Source organism: Hyla sarda, chromosome 8 (genome assembly GCF_029499605.1).
Source record: "Hyla sarda isolate aHylSar1 chromosome 8, aHylSar1.hap1, whole genome shotgun sequence".
In the NCBI taxonomy this organism is placed as follows: Eukaryota; Metazoa; Chordata; class Amphibia; order Anura; family Hylidae; genus Hyla; species Hyla sarda.
In genome coordinates, this window is record NC_079196.1 from 173,222,058 (window position 1) to 173,240,201 (window position 18,144).

At 42.1% G+C, this 18,144-nt stretch overlaps 1 protein-coding gene across 3 annotated transcripts in view; it reads right to left on the bottom strand.

Moving 5' to 3' along the window:
• Positions 1-18,144, bottom strand: part of DNAH3 (dynein axonemal heavy chain 3) — a 536,740-nt gene that overhangs the window by 437,436 nt on the left and 81,160 nt on the right. For all 3 annotated transcript variants that reach the window (XM_056535450.1, XM_056535451.1, XM_056535449.1), the window contains exon 2: positions 17,640-17,741. In XM_056535450.1, the coding sequence (XP_056391425.1) occupies positions 17,640-17,741 (102 nt within the window). The remainder of the gene's footprint in view (positions 1-17,639; positions 17,742-18,144) is intronic.

The following is an 18,144-nucleotide window of genomic DNA, read 5'->3' on the forward strand; positions in this document are numbered from 1 at the left end:
AATAAAGAGGCTGCAGCTTTCACCCATATGCCCCTTCGATCAGCAGATATGTGGGGATGCTGGGAGTCAGACCCTTTAAGAATGGCCATCAAAAGTCCCAGGAAAACCCTTTCAGGGTACGTTCACACGTACGCAGATTTGATGCGCAGGATTTGATGCACAGGATTTTCTGCTGCAGATTTCAATGTAAACTAAATGACTGAGCACAGCTTCTAATCTGCAGTTACAAATCCTGTGCATCAAATCTGCACAGGATCCTGTAAGTCTGAACACTCCCTAAATGGTCATTGTTGCTTTAAACAACTACCCTACATTTGATAGCCTGTGTAATTTCTAACATATAAGTCACTCATTTACCAGGAAATATTCTGCACTACACAGTAAAAATACCTGCAAACTGCTGCCCACGGCCTGTTCTTAGCGGTCACATCATGTGACATTTAGCTTAAAGGTAGGGCCACACGCTGCAGATATGCTGCAAATTTTTTTAAGCAGAAAATGAGCTAAAGGGAGTGGATACAGCTGGAAGGAAGAAGTATAATACCTTCCTTAAGATTTTCCCTTCCAGTTGGATCCACTTTTGCCTTTGGATTATTTTCTGCTGCAAAAAATCTGCAGCGTGTGTTCTTAGCCTAGGGGTCAGCTCCCCATTCCTTATTTTTGATGCAGGTTCGCTGCTGCGGTAAATCAGCAGCAAAAACTAAGGATGTGCAAACTGACCCAAAGGGTGTATTTACACATACAGTATCCTGCACATACGGATGCTGCAGATTTCAAGAAAACGAAATGACTGAATACAGATTCAAATATGCGCAGGATACTGTACCTGTGAATACACCCTAAAGGGGTTTTCTGGGACATAGTGATTATTGGCCTGTCCTCAGTATAGCTCATCGAAATATGTGTTTGGTGGAGATCAGCTGTTTTGCAGCGCTGCAGAACCCAGATGCACACACTGAATGGAGCCGGAATCCCCAATTCCAAACACTGTGTATGGGCCATGTCAATTTTCTGCACCTCAGCTCCTATTCACTTTAGTTAAAGCTAAGCTGCAGTAACCTGGCACGGCCTTTACACTATAATCCGAGCCATGTGTTTCCATCTTCATTTACTGTGTACATCTGGGTGTCACGGCACTGCCAAACAACTAATTGGTACAGGTGCCAAGTGTTGCACTCCACAGGTCATATATTGCTGGGTTATTGATGGCCTATCATGAGGATAGGCCATCAAGTACCTTCAACTTTCATGTAAATACCATATTAAATTGTGGCAGCCATAGGTGTGTATGTCATGTAGTTCTTCATACAAAAAAAGAGGGGAGTGGGGTCCCCAAATACACATGAACATACCTAACACTGGGTATCTGATGATAATCTGTACATGTATGTCTTACTGTAATATGTGTATGATTCATTCCTCAAAACCCCTATCAATTTTGCTTAATATTAGGCATCTGCTTATTTGCCTGTTTCTGCAGATGCTGTGGCTGTTAGCCCAGATAGCAATTTTTTTTCCACAACAATAATACATAAGTTCATTTTCTTGCCCTGTAAATGTGGCACAATTCCCTATATGCAAAAAGAAAAATCTAAAGCAGGGACCTAGTGTTGGCTGCCTATAAATGCAGGCTTCCTGGGAATTAAAAACATGCTGCTGTTATGACTGTAATACATATGCCCTGTCAGACCACTGGGTGCTGCAAAAGCAGTACAACACCACAGTATTAAAGGGAATGACTAATCAGAAAAAAAAACATTTGTTTTTTATCATAGTTTTTAAGAATTGTTGTTTATGTTTTTTCTAATCATTTTTAAAAAAAAATCCTGAAGCCGCACTGGGCCTAAAACAAAGCTAAAACTTTCTGTTCAAACCGTTTCCCACCAGTGCCCTTTTTATCATAGACAGGATAACAGTGAAAGGTGACACCAGTTTACACACACCACTCATATTAAATTAAGCTCAGCCTCTCCCTCCCTGTGAAATGACCTCTGAAAAAGGTCACAGAGAATGCCCAGTAATGTTTCCAAATCATGTCCTTTGTTGTCTATGTCTATAGGTTATGCCGCATATCTCTAACTGTTGGTAATACCAGCTTGGGTAATATGACAGCCCCCATAAAAAAATGTGCAAAAAATACAATCAGAAATTAAAAACACATTAGAAAAAAGAATGTGTTCATATCTGGCTCTAATTGGAAAAAAAACAATCTAGGTGACATATACCCTTTAAATCTGTGTAAACAAGATAAACAGAAAAAGTCATTTTAGATCGTGTGGGTCCAAAAGCAAATTCAGTATAAAGATGCAATGTCTCGATAAATTAACTACTTTTGTTTGCTCATAAGCAAAATCTGTGAAGGTTGTTTAGGAAGTCATGGTAAGATCATAGGACAGAAACAAAATCTAACATCATTGTTATATCAATGACAACAAAAACAATAGTTCTACCCAAGATACAGCTGATACCAAAACGCTGTTTAACTGGAGATAAGAAAATGCCATTCTCTGGTGACAGCTTCACAATAGGGAGGACAATTCTTGACTCTACTATAGTCAGGCAGCTTAACTTTTTTTTTTATTGGTTTGACATGACTTTAAGAAATGAGCTCCCATCACCTCCACAATTACCTATTTGAATGGAGGGCTGCAGCCTTTTCTTTGTTTGCCTGGTATAGCTCCGAAGAAGGCGCTCTTACACGTGGCAGTACTGGCCGTGGCTGCTGTGTGCATCTCTTAAAGTCCAGGTGCCAACTGCAATTAAGGGATGCATGCGGCAGCCATGGCTAGTGCCGCCCCGTGTAAGAGTGCCTGTTTTTTCACCGGAACCGCTGGAGGGTCTGAGTCGCTACTACGGGAAGGGAAGGTAGCTTTGTTGTGTTATGAATTACAAGTGATTATTGTACATTTATGACCCGTAGGTCACACAAAGCACATTGGCCGGAATTTATCATTGTAGGAGTAAGTGAAGCATTTTTCTACACCTTTTTGTGTGCTGGTAATGTGTAGGAGCACCACATTTATTAAATGGTCACAGAGCATTTGATACATTTTGTGCAGGTCACATCTTCTGAAATTTCTCTCTTCACAAAAAAGCTAAGCTAAGTCTGGGCTGGTGTAGTTTTAGAGACTTTTCAGTGGCTTTGCGCCTATTTTGCGAATTTTCACAAAAAAGGTGCAGTTCATAAAACCCTTCCATATCATGTGTATTGCCAAAATCAGTGGATTGCAACTCAAAATCAGCAGAAATGTGTAAACCAAAAGGCACAAAAAAGGACACAAATAACTGTCTAAAGACAATGATAAATGTCAGCCATAAACTTTTTTTTTATACTTTTTCAATCGGGCACCAAAAGGTAGGAGGAGAGTATTGATCAAAGCATTACAGTCTAAAGCCACCATGTGGTCTAAGAAACAATACATCTGTACAAAATACAATATGGTTTACTTTTCCCTTTGATTTAACTTCCTCCAGTTCTCTCACTATCCTCCAGAGACCAATTTAGAAAAAAGTAACTTTCAACTCCCATACCAAAGACCATCCTGCTGTACAATGTTAGTGTTAAGGATGAGTATTTCATAGCATACAAGTCATTGCCTTCTCGTTCACGTAATAGTGGTAATAAGTAGTAGATAGCAGCAAGTCAGTGAATATGAGACCAGCAATGTCAGCGCTGAAATCCCAACTTTGAAGACACTCTAGTTAAAGTGTTCTGCTATATAAAAGGAAAGTTGTTTTGAGGCAAAGAAAACCTCAAATCCCTAGTTTCTCAGCCTCATGAGTGTGCGTGGGAGTTGGGTTCTGTTGGAGGGGAGAGCTTTAAATCATTGAGTATCAAGGGACTGGCTTCTAAACAACATCTATTGGTAGGCGGGAATGTGCCCAATTGTGAATTTTAGTTGAAATGGAACAAAGCACTCTATTAGACAGTATACGGTGATTCATCTGAAATGGGTTTTACATAAATAAAAAGTTATGCCATTTTCTAACATACTTTACAATTTTTATGATTTACATTTGGTCTCCATTAACCCCTTAAGGACCGGGGGTTTTTCCGTTTTTGCATTTTCGTTTTTTGCTCCTTGCCTTTAAAAAATCATAACTCTTTCAATTTTGCACCTAAAAATCCATATGATGGCTTATTTTTTGCGCCACCAATTCTACTTTGTAATGACGTCAATCATTTTGCCTAAAAATCTACGGTGAAACGGAAAAAAAAATCATTGTGCGACAAAATTGAAAAAAAAAACGCCGTTTTGTAACTTTTGGGGGCTTCCGTTTCTACGTAGTACATTTTTCGGTAAAAATGACACCTTATCATTATTCTGTAGGTCCATACGATTAAAATGATACCCTACTTATATAGGTTTGATTTTGTCGGACTTCTGGAAAAAATCATAACTACATGCAGGAAAATTAATACGTTTAAAATTGTCATCTTCTGACCCCTATAACTTTTTTATTTTTCCGTGTATGGGGCGGTATGAGGGCTCATTTTTTGCGCCGTGATCTGAAGTTTTTAACGGTACCATTTTTGCATTGATAGGACTTATTGATTGATTGATTTTTTATTGGAAAAGGGGGTTGATTCAAACTTTTAATAGGGGAGGAGTTAAATGATCTTTATTCACTTTTTTTTCCACTTTTTTTTTGCAGTGTTATAGGTCCCATAGGGACCTATAACACTGCACACACTGATCTTTATCATTGATCACTGGTTTCTCATAGGAAACCAGTGATCGACGATTCTGCCGCATGACTGCTCATGCCTGGATCTCAGGCACTGAGCAGTCATTCGGCGATCGGACAGCGAGGAGGCAGGTAGGGGCCCTCCCGCTGTCCTGTAAGCTGTTCGGGATGCCGCGATTAGCCGCGGCTATCCCAAACAGCCCGACTGAGCTTGCCGGCAACTTTCACTTTCACTTTTAGCCGCGCGGCCGTGATATGACGCGGGGTTACTGTGTAACCCCGCATTATATCAGGAGAGCAGGACCAAGGACGTACCGGTACGTCCTTGGTCCTTAAGGGGTTAAATTAGAACTAAAATTGTTGACATGCAAACTCTACCAGAAAAGTGTTGCCTGAGCCCACACCATTGGTTAATAAAGAAAATGTTTAATATATGTGTATAGGATTTATAAAAATTCTGATCATATACTACAGGGTGGGCCATTTATATGGATACACCTTAATAAAATGGGAATGGTTGGTGATATTAACTTCCTGTTTGTGGCACATTAGTATATGTGAGGGGGGAAACTTTTCAAGATGTCAATGCAACCCTCTTCTCCCACTCTTCACACACTGATAGCAACACCGCAGGAGAAATGCTAGCACAGGCTTCCAGTATCCATAGTTTCAGGTGCTGCAGAATGGGCAAAACAAAAATTGGAACAGGACCCTCATTTTACGCAGAAGATTTTGTTCAGTGATGAGCCAAACTTTTATGTGAATGGTGAAGTTAACAAACAAAACCACCGCTATTGGTCTGACACTAACCCACATTGGATAGATCCCTCCAAGACTGTTGGAACACATAAATTGATGGTATGGTGTAGTATATGGGGTACAAATATTGTGGGGCCATTCTTCATCAATGGAAACCTCAAGGCCACTGGATATGCGAAATTGCTACATGATGAAGTGTTTCCCTCTTTATGCCCTGAAGCTGGCACATTCCCTTAGTTTTTCCAGCAAGATGGTGCACCACCACATTATGGGTGTCAGGACCGAGCATTCCTAGATGAACAGTTTCCTGGAAAGTGGATTGGTCATCGTGGGCCAGTTGAATGGCCCCCAAGGTCTCCCGATCTGACTCCCTTAGACTTTTATCTTTGGGGTCATCTGAAGGCAATTGCCTATTCTGTGAAGATACGAGATGTTCAGCACCTGAAACTACGGCTACTGGAAGCCTGTGCCAGCATTTCTCCTGCGATGTTGCTATCAGTGTGTGAAGAGTGGGAGAAGAGGGTTGCATTGACAATCCAACACAATGGGCAGCACATTGAACACATTTTATAAGTGGTCAGAAACTTGTAAATAACAAATGAAAGAATAAAGTTACTTTAAAACCAAGCACATCATTGTTTTTCTTGTGAAATTCCCAAGATGTGTCACATGACCCTCTTCCTATTGAAAAAACTAAAGTTGGATTCAAAATGGCCGACTTCAAAATGGCCACCATGGTCACCACCCATCTTGAAAAGTTTCCCCCCTCACATATACTAATGTGCCCCAAACAGGAAGTTAATATCACCAACCAGTTCCATTTTATTAAGGTGTATCCATATAAATGGCCCACCATGTACATAAAATCTGCAGTATATTACTGACATGCAGATAAATTACTTACCTATCTACATGCACTCACTACATTACACTCATCCATTAAAATTGGCCTGTGAGCAGGAATACCAGGGTGTAACTATGGCTATGCAGGGCAAGTCATCATAATTCTGGGCACACCTTTTTTTAGGTCCATAGTCCATTCCAGTGCCATATATAGGCCTTTTTGTTAATATGCAAGAAAAAAGCTCAAGTGCCCAGGCGTTTCCCAGCATGGTAATAGCCCAGGGTTTGCCAGTCAATTTCCTCTTCTTTACCGCCTACTGGCTTGCAGCCTAATGGCTGTCACTCAAAGAGGGGGTATGAAGGTGGTGAATGAGAGAAGATGGCCTGGCTATCTTTGGTCTCTAGCCATGCTGGGGACTGTGTCTGGACACATAAGCCTCATTTACATATTAAATATAGGTGTATATATCTGGCTGATAGACTATTCCTATGTTGCCATGGGTTTATTTCACACCACTGACTTCTTGCTGACAGGTCCTCTTTAAAGATCTTTATGTGAACATCAGGTATTATCGTCACACACAGTTTATTATAATGTGTACTGGAAGAAGCACTGTTATGAAACTGTACCAGAGCTAAGCTCCATAAATAAATACAGTACCAGAACAAAGCTCATTACAAAAAAACTGAGCCAAAACCAAGTACAATAAATACATCTTACCAGAACTAGGCTTATACAATTACAGTATAATACATATGAACTAGAACCAAGGTAAGTAAATAAGTTGAATTCAAGGACAAAAAAAACAAATTTTATACATATATATATATATATATATATATATATATATATATATATACCAGATTGGTGCCAGATCTAAGCTCAGTTGCCAGGATTTATCACTTAATTTTTGCAGCTCGAAAAAAAATGTGTCTGTAATTTTTTATATTGTCTGCACAGACAACCACTTTCTCATTTATACAGCACATTAATGGTAAAAATGCGGATGCATTTTTACAAATGAAATACACCTGAAAAAAACACTGTGTAAATCTAGCCTTATAGTGACAGGTAAAGCATATGAAACTATAATTATCTGGATTTGTGATTGGTGAGAAACATATAGTCAAGCATCATGTTGGGGTAAGAACTGGTGCCATTAGATGTTTTTTATACTTACATGTTTTTTGGCATTAATTGAAGCAAAGGGTCAGATACAAAAAAAAAACATTTACAGTTGAACATTGTATAGTGTCTGTACTGGAGCCTCTCCACTGTAAAGTCTTTGCTGCATATGGCGAGTGATGCTGGTCTAATGAACTTACGGTATATAACCCAAAAAATACGCAACAAAGAGCTACTGCGTGACATGAACCACCCCTCTCAAATATACACAGCAATTAGAGACACCTTTATCACTGGTATACACACATAATGAATGTATGAATGTATAGTATATCAAAAAGACTGCAATATAAAGTTTATGTTTTATTAGTAATGTATGTGATGCTGTGTAAACGTCATGCTGTAAGACAGAATACAAATTCTGAAAGTATATTGAAAAAAAAAAAAAAAAAAAGCTTAGATATCTGAGAAAAATATGTATCAGTTTAGATAACCATTGCAGAAGCTATCCAATGCACTTATTGGGTTTTTATTAGTGTGGAATGTTGTTTTTTGACATGACTCTCTATTTACTATGGGGATTCACAGTATTACAATTCGGGAAAAGTTTCTGACCAGTTTTTTCTTGGTCGAAATTCCCAACTATTTATTCACAGGATTTTCTGAGAATTCGATAGTAACATAGTTCATAAGGTTGAAAAAAGACCATAGTCCTAATGACTCCCTACTGAGTTGATCCAGAGGAAGGCAAAAGCCCTCATACTAGAGGTAAAAATTCCTTCCCGACTCCAAATATGGCATCAGAATAAATCCCTGGATCAACGTTCTGTCCCTATAAACCTTGTATACATTACCTGTAATGTTATTACTCTCCAAAAATGCATCCAGACCCCTTTTGAACTCTTTTACAGAGTTCACCATGACCACCTCCTCTGACAGAGTGTTCCATAGTCTCACTGCTCTTACAGTAAAGAACCCCCGTCTGTGCTGGTGTAGAAACCGTCTTTCCTCAACGCAGAGGATGCCCCCTTGTTATTGATACTGTCCTGGGTATAAACAGATCATGGGAGAGATCTCTGTACTGCCCTCTGATATATTTATACATAGTTATTAGGTCGCCCCTAAGCCTTCTTTTTCTAAACTAAATAACCCTAATTCTGATAATATTTCTGGGTACTGTAGTCCTCGCATTCCCCGTATTACTCTGGTTCCCCATCTTTGAACCCTCTCCAGCTCCACTATATCTTTCTTGTACACTGGTGCCCAGTACTGTACACAGTATTCTATGTGTGGTCTGACTAGTGATTTTTACAGCGGTAGAATTATTTCCTTGTCGTGGGCATCTATGCCCCTATTGATGCACCCCATGATTTTATTAGCCTTGGCAGCAGCTGCCCGACACTGGTCACTACAGCTAAATTTACTATTAACTAAGACTCCCAAGTCCTTTTCCACATCAGTCGCCCCAAGTGTTCTCCCATTTAATACATAATCCCAGCCCGGATTTTTCTTCCCCATGTGCATTACCTTACATTTATCAGTGTTGAACCTCATCTGCCACTTCCCAGCCCAAACCTCCAACCTACCCAGATCCATTTGTAACAGTGCACTGTCCTCTATAGTGTTTACCGCTTTACAGAGTTTAGTATCATCTGCAAAGATTGCTACTTTACTATTCAACCCCTCTACAAGGTCATTAATGAATACATTAAACAGAACAGGACCCAAGATTGACCCCTGGGGTACCCAACTAGTAACGGTCACCCAATTAGAATAAGTACCATTAATAATCACCCTCTGTTTCCTATCACTGAGCCAGTTACTTACCCACTTACACACATTGTCCTCCAGCCCGATCCTTCTCATTTTATGCGCCAATCTTTTATGTGGCACCGTATCAAATGCTTTGGAAAAATCCAGATATACGACATCCAGCGATTCCCCCTAGTCCAGTCTGGAGCTCACCTCCTCATAAAAGCTGATCAGGTTAGTTTGACAGGACCGATCCCTCATAAAGCCATGCCGATATGGAGTCATACATTTATTTTTATCAAGATAGTCCAAAATAGCATCCCTTAGAAAAACCCCAAATAATTTACATACAATGGAGGTTAAACTAACAGGCCTATAATTCCCGAGGTCACCTTTTGACCCCTTTTTAAATATTGGCACCACATTTGCTATGCGCCAGTCCCTGTCACTATAGAGTCCCTGAGTATTACATTACTTAATACATTTAGAACACGGTGGTGAATGCCATCTGGGCCTGGTGATTTGTCTATTTAGATTTTTTGTGTGCGGTACTTCTTCCTGGGTTAGACAGGTGACCTGAACTGGGGAGTTTACCTTAAAAGTTTGAATCATCCTCCTTTTCCCATTTAAAAAAAACCCCAGTGTAAATAAAAATAAACATATGTGGTATTGCCGCATATGTATATGTCCGAACTATCAAAATATAAAGTTAATTAAACTGCACGGTCAATGGCATACACGTAAAAAAAATCCAAAATAGCGTATTTTGGGTCACTTTTTATATCATGAAAATATTAATAAAAAGCGATCAAAAAGTCAGATCAATACAAAAATGGTACTGCTAAAAATTTCAGATCACAACGCAAAAAAATAGCCCTCATACCACCCCATACGTGGAAATTTTTTTATGTTATAGGGGTCAGAAGGTTACCATATATTTCGTAATTTTTTAAAATGTAGTTATGATTTTTTCCAGAAGTAAGACAAATTCAAACCTATATAAGTAGGGTATCATTTTAATCGTATGGACCTACGGAATAAAGATGAGGTGTCAATTTTACCGAAAAATTTACTGCATAGAAACTGAAGCCCCCAAAAGTTACAAAATGATGTTTTTTCTTCAATTTTGTCGCACAATGTATTTTTATTTTTTGGTTTTGCTCTAGATTTTTGGGTAAAATCACTGATCTCATTACAAAGTAGAATTGGTGGTGCAAAAAATAAGCCATCATATGGATTCTTAGGTGCAAAATTGAAAGGGTTATGATTTTTAAAAGTAAGGAGGAAAAAATGAAAGTGCAAACACGGAAAAATGCTTGGTCCTTAAGGACACAGGGCATACCTGTACGTCCTGAGTCCACTCCTGTTCTATAACGCAGTTCCACAGCGTGTCGGGCCCGGCCTCTAACAACGGCAAGGACCAGTGGCTAATAGCACGGCACTAATCGCGGTGCCGCAGTCTATTATCCCTTTAGAAGCGGTGTTGAAGTTGAACGTCGCGGGTTAGCTCAGGGGGCTGTTCGGGATCACCGCAGCAAAATCGCTGCGTTCCGAACAGCTGTAAGACAGCAGGAGGGTCCCCTTACCTGCCTCCTGGTGTCCGATCGCCGAATGACTGCTCAGTGCCTGACATCCAGGCATGAGCAGTCAAGTGGCAGAATCATTGATCAATGGTTTCCTATGAGAAACCATTGATCAATGTAAAAGATCAGTGTGTGCAGTGTTATATGTGCTATGGGAGATATAACACTGCAAAAAAAAAAGTGAAAAAAATAAACATATGTGGTATCGCCGCGTGTGGAAATGTCCAAATTCTAAAAATATATTGTTAATTAAACTGCACGGTCAATGGTGTGCGCGCAAAAAAGTTCCAAAGTCCAAAATAGCGAATTTTTGCTCACTTTTTATATCATGAAAAAAAGGATAAAAAGCGATCAAAAAGTCCAATCAATACAAATATGGTACCGCTAAAAACATCACATCACGGCGCAAAAAATTAGCCCTCAATTTTAAACGTATAAATTTTCCTGCATGTAGTACATGGGTGGTCCCGGGACTCCCGCACGCGTGTCCTGGGCATTGCTAGGGGCAATTCTCTGGCCGTTCTATCCATTCCTGCAGCGGCTCCGAGACTCTCTATGCTGCTTCTGTCGGCACGTGCATCCCCTTTCCTTAGGGCGTGCTTCTAGATTTGAAAGGCCAGTACGCCCATAATTGGTTGCCTGCTGGGCAGACTCTATATAAGTCTGGCACCTCTCTATCATGGTGCCAGATCATCGTGCAAAGTGCCTTAGAGAAAGCGTTACTTTGTGTGTGCCATATTAGTGTTCCTGACCTCCAGCCTGTGACCTGAGCTTGCTCCTTTGCCGCCTGCCTCCTGAACTTGTGCCTGTGACCTGACCTTGCTCCTTTGCCGCCTGCCTCCTGACCTTTTGCCTGTGAGACGATTACACTTCTTTGCCGCCTGCCTTCTGACCTGTGCTTCGTCCTAACTACGCTATACCATCTGTGCCAAGTTACATCTGGCAACCTGTGTGGACGGATAGTACCAGGGGTAGCAACCTGGGTGCCGCCGGCCGCTGCAAGTCCATCCCGCTTTGCAGCGGGCTCTGGTGAAAACCAACATGCAATTCAATGGTGTATATATATTTTTCCTATGAAGCCTATCTCCGTTAACTATTCTAACCCCTCCCTCCGTTCCTCCCCCAGATACATTAATAAGTCCCCCCTCTATTTACACTATCTTTCCCCTCTATGTTATAGGTTCCCTCCCCCTCCCCAGTCCCTATTTTAAACACTCTTCCATCCTTCTAGCCATCTTCTCCCCAAGCACAGCTGCACCCTCCTCATTGAGGTGCAGCCCGTCCCTACGGTAGAGCTGGTATCCGACAGAGAAGTTGGCCCAGTTCTCCATAAACCCAAAACCCCTCCTTCTTACACTAGTTTCTGACCCACTTGTTTACCTCCTTGATCTCCCGCTGCCTCTCTGGTGTGGCTCGTGGTACTGGTAGTATTTCAGTAAATATCACCTTGGAGGTCCTTGCCTTAAGCTTGCGGCCTAAGTCCCTGAAATCATTTTTAAGAACACTCCACCTACACCTACCTCTTTGTCATTGATGCCGATATGTACCATGACCGCTGGGTCTTCTCCAGCCCCACCCAGCAACCTGTCAACCCAATCCGGTATGTGCCGAATTTGAGCGCCAGGTAGACAACACACTGTTTGGCGATTCCAGTCTTTGTGACAGATTGCCCTGTCTGTCCCCCTAATAATAGAGTCCCCCACTACCAGTACCTGTCTGGCCTGCCCTGTACTCCTTCTTCCCTTTTTACTGGAGCAGACACCCCCTGGCGGTCAGAGGCTTAAGTAAGAGTATCTTACTGCAGTACTGCTAGCTCTGAAAGTTCAGGACTAGCCTCCCTGACATTTTCCCTCTACCCCGTTTTCTAACCGTAACCCAGCTAGCTGCCTGTCTGTCCTCCACCTCCGTCCCAATATCCTCCCCCACCTCTACCCCAGAGAGTACTTGCTCAGTTTTGCCAGTTGCACCTCTGGATCCAGGATCTGGGCTTCCAAATTAACAACTCGCACAACAATATGCACCCTCAAACGGCTGTTCAAGGATTGCATACAACGCGCAAGATGTACACCGGACTGCATTTTCCAACATGGAAACCATCTAGTTATGGGGATTTCACACATTAGCAGCCAAAAACAGACAGTAAATACAATTAAATTCTCAGTAGACCTTGTGAGTTTAAAGTCCCTACAGTGTAAGGAAAGTAACACTCACTTACTCCTGCTTTCAAATTCCAGTTTTACAACTCTCTTTCAGCTGCCTCTCTTCAAAAGCAACACTCACAGAGCAAGCTTAGAACTGAGTCCCATACTAAGATTTAAGCACCTGTGACAAATCTACCCATCCCCCTAGAGGCAGAGTAGAGAAAAATAAAAGTGAAAAGGCTGTCTAAAATTCAATCAGTGATCCCTCTATGTGCAAATGTAAGTACTCACACAAGTCACTCCAGCTCCACAAATTCCCTCCACATAGCAGATTTCTCCTGTTTTACAACTCTTTCAGCTGACTTTCTTCTAAAGAAACACTCAGACAGAGCAAGATAGTAAATAGGTCAAGTTGTGAAACCATGCCCCTTTCTAGCAGACCATGTCCCTTTTTTGTTTGACAGGTTTGAAGGTTTATTTTGGCGCACTGCACCACAAATTCTAGCACAGACACAAATTCTGGGGCACTGCCCCACATTTGGCTGCACAACTGGAACCCCCACATTTGGCTGCACAACTGGAAAAAACAAGTAAGGTTTACAATAGTAAATGAGAGCCATTGTCTTCCCCATATTGAGTGTGTATTTAGCACAATATAAAGCCATGGAATGACCCTAGCCTTCCAGACGTTAATTTTCTTCTAGTTTTTCTTAATGGGCTGAGCTAGAATGATTGGTCTCCTATTGGAGACAACGTGGTGGAGGGCTTCTGATGCTGCCAGTTGCCTTAAAGACAGAGACAGGTCTGATTCAGGGTTATGAGGAGGGGATAAAACAGCTGATCTCCTGGGACACAAATTTAGCCATAGCTTTTTCACTGAAGATAATATTATGGAGTCAAATTAATGTGTGCATATTGAGACAGAACATGCTGCTATGGTGTCCCTGGAGAGAGGGGCACAATCCTGGGTCCCATTCCTAATAAAAGGAAACTGTTAAAGGGGGTACTCCGCCCCTAGACATTTTATCCCCTATGCAAAGGATAGGGGATAAGATGTCTGATCGCAGGGTTCCCGCCGCTGGGGACCACAACGATTTCCCTGCTGCTCCCGTCTTTCGTTTAGAGCATCGGTGCAGTGACGGAGGCTTGTGATGTCACGGCCACGCCTTACTCGTAATATCATGACCACGCCCCCTCAATGCAAGTCTAAGGGAGGGGGAGTGACAGTCGCCATGCCCCTGCCTATAGACTTGCATTGAGGGGGCGTGGCCGTGATGTCACAAGCAGGGTGTGACCGTGACACGAGCCTCCGCCCCGCATCACCAGTCATCCGGCACGGAGCGAAGTTTCCTCCGTGCTTTGGATGACTGGGGTGCCGCAGCCCTTTAAAGACCCCTTTAAGAGTTCTCTTCTTGGGGACATGCATTGCTAGCATAAAAAGCATTTGGATGTTTGCTCTGGAGCCAGTGTCTATGCACACCACAGTTCAGGTGTGTGTGTGTGTGTGTAAGTGTGCAGTTTCTACATTTACTGTTCCAGTACACTAGCAAAGCTAAATGTAACAAAAGCTTTATTTTCCACAAACTACTCTGAATTGTTTAAAAAAATAGACAACACTCATTTAGACTATGTAGTCTGTTTTCATATTTTTCATTCTTTTTATCTGCACATTCCCTATGGGATTATCTGCTAGTATCGTGCTAACTCCAGCTGTGCTCACATTTCTGGTCATGCAGTCGATACCTATCCCTTGAGAATAACTTAAATTCTGTGATGGCATTGCTATTAAGTCCCCATCTCTGGCAACAGCTCTAGTAATGCATTAATGATACACATCAGCCGCTATCCTGAGTGCTGTTGTGCTAGAGAACAATAGCTTTTCACTTCGCTTTACTAGGTGAATCATCTCTTCAGTCTCAATGAATAATTTAGCGCAGCATTTTAACTCATTTTCAGGAGAGCTGTATAGTGTTCGCCTCTTTCCAGCAATCAGGGTCATTGTTTAAAGCGCCCATGTTTTTGTGGAAATTAGATGGTACCAAAGTTGGACTGTAACGTATTTGCAGATGTAGAAAAGCTGGATTTGTCAGTTTTACAGAAATGAGTTTGATTTAGGGGAGATTACTCCAAACTGATACAAGGGAAAAGTGGAGAAGTTGCCCGTAGAAAAAAATCAGGGTCCTACTTTTAGAGGGCTTCAGAAAGATGAGACCTGGAATCCGATTGCAGAATGATAATGTCTTCCTTTTTGGATTCGTTCCTAATGCCGGATGGACTGAGGTTGTTTGATACTATCACTATACACTTTCTTTCCAAATGGCTATGAACCCACGTGTGCCAAATTTCTGCAACTGAAAATCGGTTTCATTTTTCTAAATGTTGTTTTGTCGGCAAGCACATGGATTTCTGCAAATATCCTTAGGTGGACAGGACAGTCGCTGAAACAAAATCTGTCAGTGTAAATCCACCATAATAAAGCCCTGCTACATGTCACTGATGGGTCTGCTGCAGAGCAGAAGTGGATAGAAGTGTGGATTCCCCGGCCAGGGTTTCTGTCTTCTAAAAAACCGATTTGTAGCCGTAGCGCTTCACCGATATAGATGAAAGGTACAAAGGTTTATTTGTAATTCTCTATAAACCTTTTATTTCAATAAAAGATATATACAGAAGTGTAGCGGACAACACGTTTTCTGAGGGCTCCCCCTCATTCATCAGGTCCAGATTTGTAAATTACTTTTTATCTTAATCCTTCCAGTACTTATCAGCTGCTATGATACAGAAAAAGTAGTATAGTTCTTTTATGTCTGACAGTACTCTCTGCTGACACATCTGTCCATGTTAGTAACTGTCCAGAGCCGGAGGGGTTTGCTATGGGGATTTGCTCCTACTCTAGACATTTCCTGACAAGGACAGAGGTGTCAGCAGAGAGCACTGTGGTCAGACAGAAAAGAACTACACAACTTCCTCTGTAGCATACAGCAGCTGAAAAGTATTGGAAGGGTTAAGATTTTTAAACAGAAATAATTTACAAAGGAGTTCAACTTTTTGGCACCAGTTGATTTATAAAAAAACAAAAACAATTTCCACTGGTGTACTCCTTTAAGAGTGTGTTAAAGGGTTACTCTGCTCCCCAGCGTCCGGAACATTGAGTTCCGAACGCTGGGTGCAGGCTTCCGTGTTCATGCCTGCCCCCTCGTATTATCACGGCCTGCCCCCTCAATGAAAGTCTATGGGAAGGGAGCGCGACAGTAGTCACACCCCCTCCCATAGACTTGCATTGAGGAGGCGGGACGTAACGTCACATGACGGGGCGTGACAACACTAGGGGGCGGGTCTGAACACGGAAGCCCACACACAGCGTTCGGAACTCAATGTTCCACATGCTGGGTAGCGGAGTAACCCTTTAAAGGGGTACTGCAGCCAAAATTAACTTATCGCCTATCCAAAGAATAGGGGATAAGTAGCTGATCTTCGGGACATCGCTCTAAATGAGAAATGCATGCGGTAGACAGTCCGTGCTCCACTGATTTTTATGGGAGCTCTGCAGAGACCCGAGTCCAGCACCAGGGCATTATCGGCGCTCCCATCCCATAGAAATGAATGGAGTCCTAAGTTAATTTTGGCTGCAGTACACCTTTAACACATTCAGGTTTTCAATTGCAATTAAATAGAAAGCCAGGAATAGATCATGAATGAAGATGTATGGAGAAAAAAAAAATGATTGAGAATGTTTTCAGATTATTCCTGGCTTTGTATTCAATTAAGGCAAATAAAAACCTGAACCTCTAAACATACCCTTAAAGGGGTACTCCGCCCCTGGCATCTTATCCCCTATCCAAAGGATAGGGGATAAGATGTTAGATCGCCGCGGTCCCGCTGCTGGGGACCCCGGGGATCGCCGCTGCGGCACCCCGCCATCATTACTGCACAGAGCGAGTTCGCTCTGTGCGTAATAACGGGCTATACAGGGGCCGGAGCAGCGTGACGTCATGGCTCCGCCCCTCATGACATCACGGCCCGTCCCCTTAATGCAAGTCTATGGCAGGGGGCGTGACGACCGCCACGCCCCCTTCCCATAGACTTGTATTGACGGGGGCGGGCCGTGACGTCACGAGGGGCGGAGCCGTGAGGTAACGATGCTCCGGCCCCTGTATTGCCCGTCATTACGTGCAGAGCGATCTCGCTCTGCGCAGTAATGATAGCGGGGTGCTGCAGGAGCGATCCCCGGGGTCCCCAGCAGCGGGACCCCGGCGATCTGACATCTTATCCCCTATCTTTTGGATAGGGGATAAGATGTCTAGTGGCGGAATACCCCTTTAAGGGGAACCTGTAGGGGAGGCGCACTGGTCTCATTCTCAGCGTCCTTCTTGTCACGTTCATTCTCCTACCCTACTGGAAAAACACAATTTTTACTACAATTTTTAATCTCTTCCAGTGGGATGCAGAGAAGTACACTGAAAATAAAAGCATGTTTTCTTCTATCAGCTGTGCCACACCCCAGAGGGCACTGCCTTAGACACTAGACCAGTGGTCTCCAACCTGCGGACCTCCAGATGTTGCAAAACTACAATTCCCAGCATGCCCGGACAGCCAAAGGCTGTCCGGGCATGCTGGGAGTTGTAGTTTTGCAACATCTGGAGGTCCACAGGTTGGAAACCACTGCACTAGACCTTCAGTGTCTACTGGTAAATATGGTCCTAAGTCCCACCCCTGTCCTTATTGAGTCCTTTCACCCTCCCAACATACCTGATAGAGCTCTGAAGGTTCTGTTGTCAGTGCTGAAGGCAGAGGAGGCAATCCTGGCAATCCCCTTGAATGGCTCATGTTGTGTTCAGAATCCACCCTGGGCTAAAAAAAAAGAAAAATTTCATTTCATACAATTTTCAAAAGTAAAGTCACCACTGAACATATGAAACAAAAGAAAATAACATTTGTTTCCCAACTTGCTAAAACTTTGTAAACTGGAAACCATAAAAACATAATGAAAGCAATAACTAAAACACATGACATATTTTTTCCCCTGTATTCTTATATATGGCTTCAATATTGTGAACAAATTTATGATTTAATTATAAAAAAACTGTAGTGTAAAAAAGTGAGTTAAAATCACAACAAATCTAAAATTATTATTATATAGCTTAATGTAGTGCTGACCAAAAATCAGTAGTTAAAGTAAAACAAAAAATGGATTGCTTTTAATATCTTATAGGCTGATATGTGGCAGCAGCCACTGCACTGGAAATGTATCACA